At 48.0% G+C, this 2,740-nt stretch overlaps 1 protein-coding gene across 1 annotated transcript in view; it reads left to right on the top strand.

Annotated features, from left to right (window-relative positions):
- CD180 (CD180 molecule) overlaps positions 1–93 on the top strand; it is a 5,481-nt gene extending 5,388 nt beyond the window's left edge. Inside the window, 1 exon segment of the mRNA XM_010149473.1 lies at positions 1–93. This exon segment is cut by the window's left edge and continues 25 nt beyond it. Within this exon segment, the coding sequence (XP_010147775.1) occupies positions 1–93 (93 nt within the window).
- The last annotated feature ends 2,647 nt before the right edge of the window (positions 94–2,740 follow it).

The following is a 2,740-nucleotide window of genomic DNA, read 5'->3' as shown; positions in this document are numbered from 1 at the left end:
GGAATCATTGTAGTTGTCCTGGCTATTTTAGCCTGTGGTGCCATCTCCATTTGGGGTGCTCACTATTTCAGGCGAAATTACCAGCAAATATGAGTTTATGATGGACATACAGAAAAGATGTACAGCAACTGGATTAAGATGAAAGATAACTCGCTCTTTCTTGTTTGTGACCTGTATTCACTTAGCTTTTGTAATACCCTTGCCATTTGTACTATGGCTTTTTGAAAAATAATGAAAAAAAAATTATTTGAGAACTGAAAAAATAAACTATGCCCTGAGCCTTGAGTGTGAACAACATCTCTTACAGAGAAATCCCAGTTCAACTCAATGTTAGCCCTGCTGTTCCAGCCGCTATGGTGAATGGACCTGTAAAGGGAAGATTCAAGGGCCAAAGCGGAAACCTTGTTCTCTTTAAAAAACAGAAAAAGCAACCACCATCACTCCCAACAAAAAAAAAAAAAAACAACCCAACCAACCCAACCCTCACCCTCCATGCAATGCCCTTGAAAAATGATGTTGTTTAAGAGCTGGCAGTAGCATAGCCCACTCCACTGAACAGAGTAAAAGTAATTCTGCATCCAACAGGTGCAATGTTCCCAAGTCACATACAACCCGCTCCTGCAGGACTTAGAGAAAGAGCCTGTATGTATCTCTCTGACTGCATTTTTGATCCTTAGAAAGTTCCTGACCATTGAGTCCGTCTCTCACCCCAGGGCAGTCCCTGCTCCTGTGCTGTTTACGACTCCATCGCATGCAGGGACTAGCAACAATTTCAGCTTTAACTGTAAAACCTGTATATTTGGTCAAGAATCTGTGGGTGCCTGGCACTACACCGAGACGTTCCTGTGCCAGCCTGGAGCGGACCGTTTCCTCCAGCAGAAGCCCAGGAGAGAAAACCAGAGACTGTGAAGGGGTAGTGCAGTGGCGAGCGGCAACCTCACCGGTCCTGGTGCCAACAGCCACCTCACATTTCTTCTGGTGTGTGTCCCTGGAGTGAAGTCAGAGACTCTTCACTCCAATGGGATATGCAATAGCTAGCCAGGAAAAAGAGGACAACTTGTTTACTTTTGCTCAACAACCCAACCCTTTCTCTGCCATCACTTGTGAATAAACCCAGTGGCAAGACAGGGTACCGGAGCTGACAGGAGCTTGCTGTGCCAACTGAGCTGCCCTGTGGTGCCACAGCATGGCTGATGGCCCCTAGTGCTTTAGGAACAGACGAATCCGAGACACAACTTCCTCAGAGGGTGTGACCCTTCTGCCTCCACAGCACAGCAGGCACCACGCAGTCTCTCATCCTGCCCCAGCACGGCTCCCCAGTTTGTGAAGGTGAGCTCTCTCCGCAGTCAGCTTCAGCTCCTGCCCCAAAGGCATTTACTTGACATCTTTCTCTGTGACATGCTGGCTAGGTAGGATCCCAAAGATCCCTCCTGGACTAGAAAGTTTTAGCTCATTTCTGAAGGCACTGCTGACAAGAATCCCTGCTTGGTCTTCACAAGTAAGAAACGTCTCTAATTTGAGAAGTCCCATTTACCCTGTTAGCAGATCAGATAAACACACTGTGGATTGCTGCAGCTTTCAGAGGCTGAACAAGGGCAACCCAGGCAGGCATATTCAATGTTTTTCTCCAGTTGCCTCTAACAGTCCCAGATTTTGGGTACCAGAATGTTGTCTCTCCTCACAACTCCCTGTATTGCTGATCCGTATTCCCCGTTTCTGCGGCTGCTGACACACGCTCAGCACAGAAACCTCCTCCTGAGCCTGTCCGCCGGAGCTGTGCTCCAGCCGCAGAACACCACAGCCGCACAGGCTGCCTGTGCCAGGCTGGACCTTCTGCGAGGACTGCTCTAAGGATGAGCAACTATGACCCACAGCCGGTCGCTCCTTCCCCCGCAGCGGGGTGGGGGAAGACAATCAGCAGGGTGAAAGTGAGAAAGCCCACAGGCTGAGATGAAGGCAGTTTAACAGGTAAAGCAAAAGCCACACACACGTGCAAAGCAAAACAAGGAATTCCTTCACCACTTCCCATGGGCAGGCAGGTGTTCAGCCATCGCCAGGAAAGCAGGGCTCCATCACGCATATCAGTTACTTGGGAAGACAAATGCCATCACTCTGAATGTCCCCCCCTTCCTGCTTCCCCCAGCTTTATATGCCGAGCATGACGTCGTATGGAATATCCCTTTGGTCAGTTGGGCTCAGCTGTCCCAGCTGTGTCCCCTCCCAGCATCTCATGCACCCCCAGCCCACTCGCTGGTGACGTGGGGTGAGGAGCAGAACAGGCCTGACTCTGTGCAAGTCCTGCTCAGCAACAACAAAAACATGACTGTGTTTCCAACACTGCTCTCAGCACAAACCCAAAACACAGCCGCTACTGTGAAGAAAATTAACTACCCCAGCCAAACCCCAGAAAACATGGCTACAATACACTAAAATGTCCAGATTATATATTAAAACTTCCTGAAATCTGAAGATTTAGTTTTCTGGGATTAGTTAGCAAGGATATAAGTTGAAAGAGACAGTAGATTTATTTTTCTTTATAGAATTTGTTTACCCAGCCAAGCTCTGATTCCTTGCAGTCCTTGATTTCCATTCTGGCCTTTTCTCTTTTTCAAATACAGCTGGGTAGGTGGCCCGCAGAGAACAAAGGGATCACCTGAGGTTAACGGTACACTGGTAAGCACCTATCTTCATTTCAATTGGACAAACCAAAACTAAATCTGACCAAAAAAAAAAAAAGAAA

This window comes from Eurypyga helias, unplaced genomic scaffold (genome assembly GCF_000690775.1).
Source record: "Eurypyga helias isolate BGI_N326 unplaced genomic scaffold, ASM69077v1 scaffold25623, whole genome shotgun sequence".
Classification (NCBI taxonomy): Eukaryota; Metazoa; Chordata; class Aves; order Eurypygiformes; family Eurypygidae; genus Eurypyga; species Eurypyga helias.
This window is presented reverse-complemented; position numbering and strand designations above follow the sequence as displayed.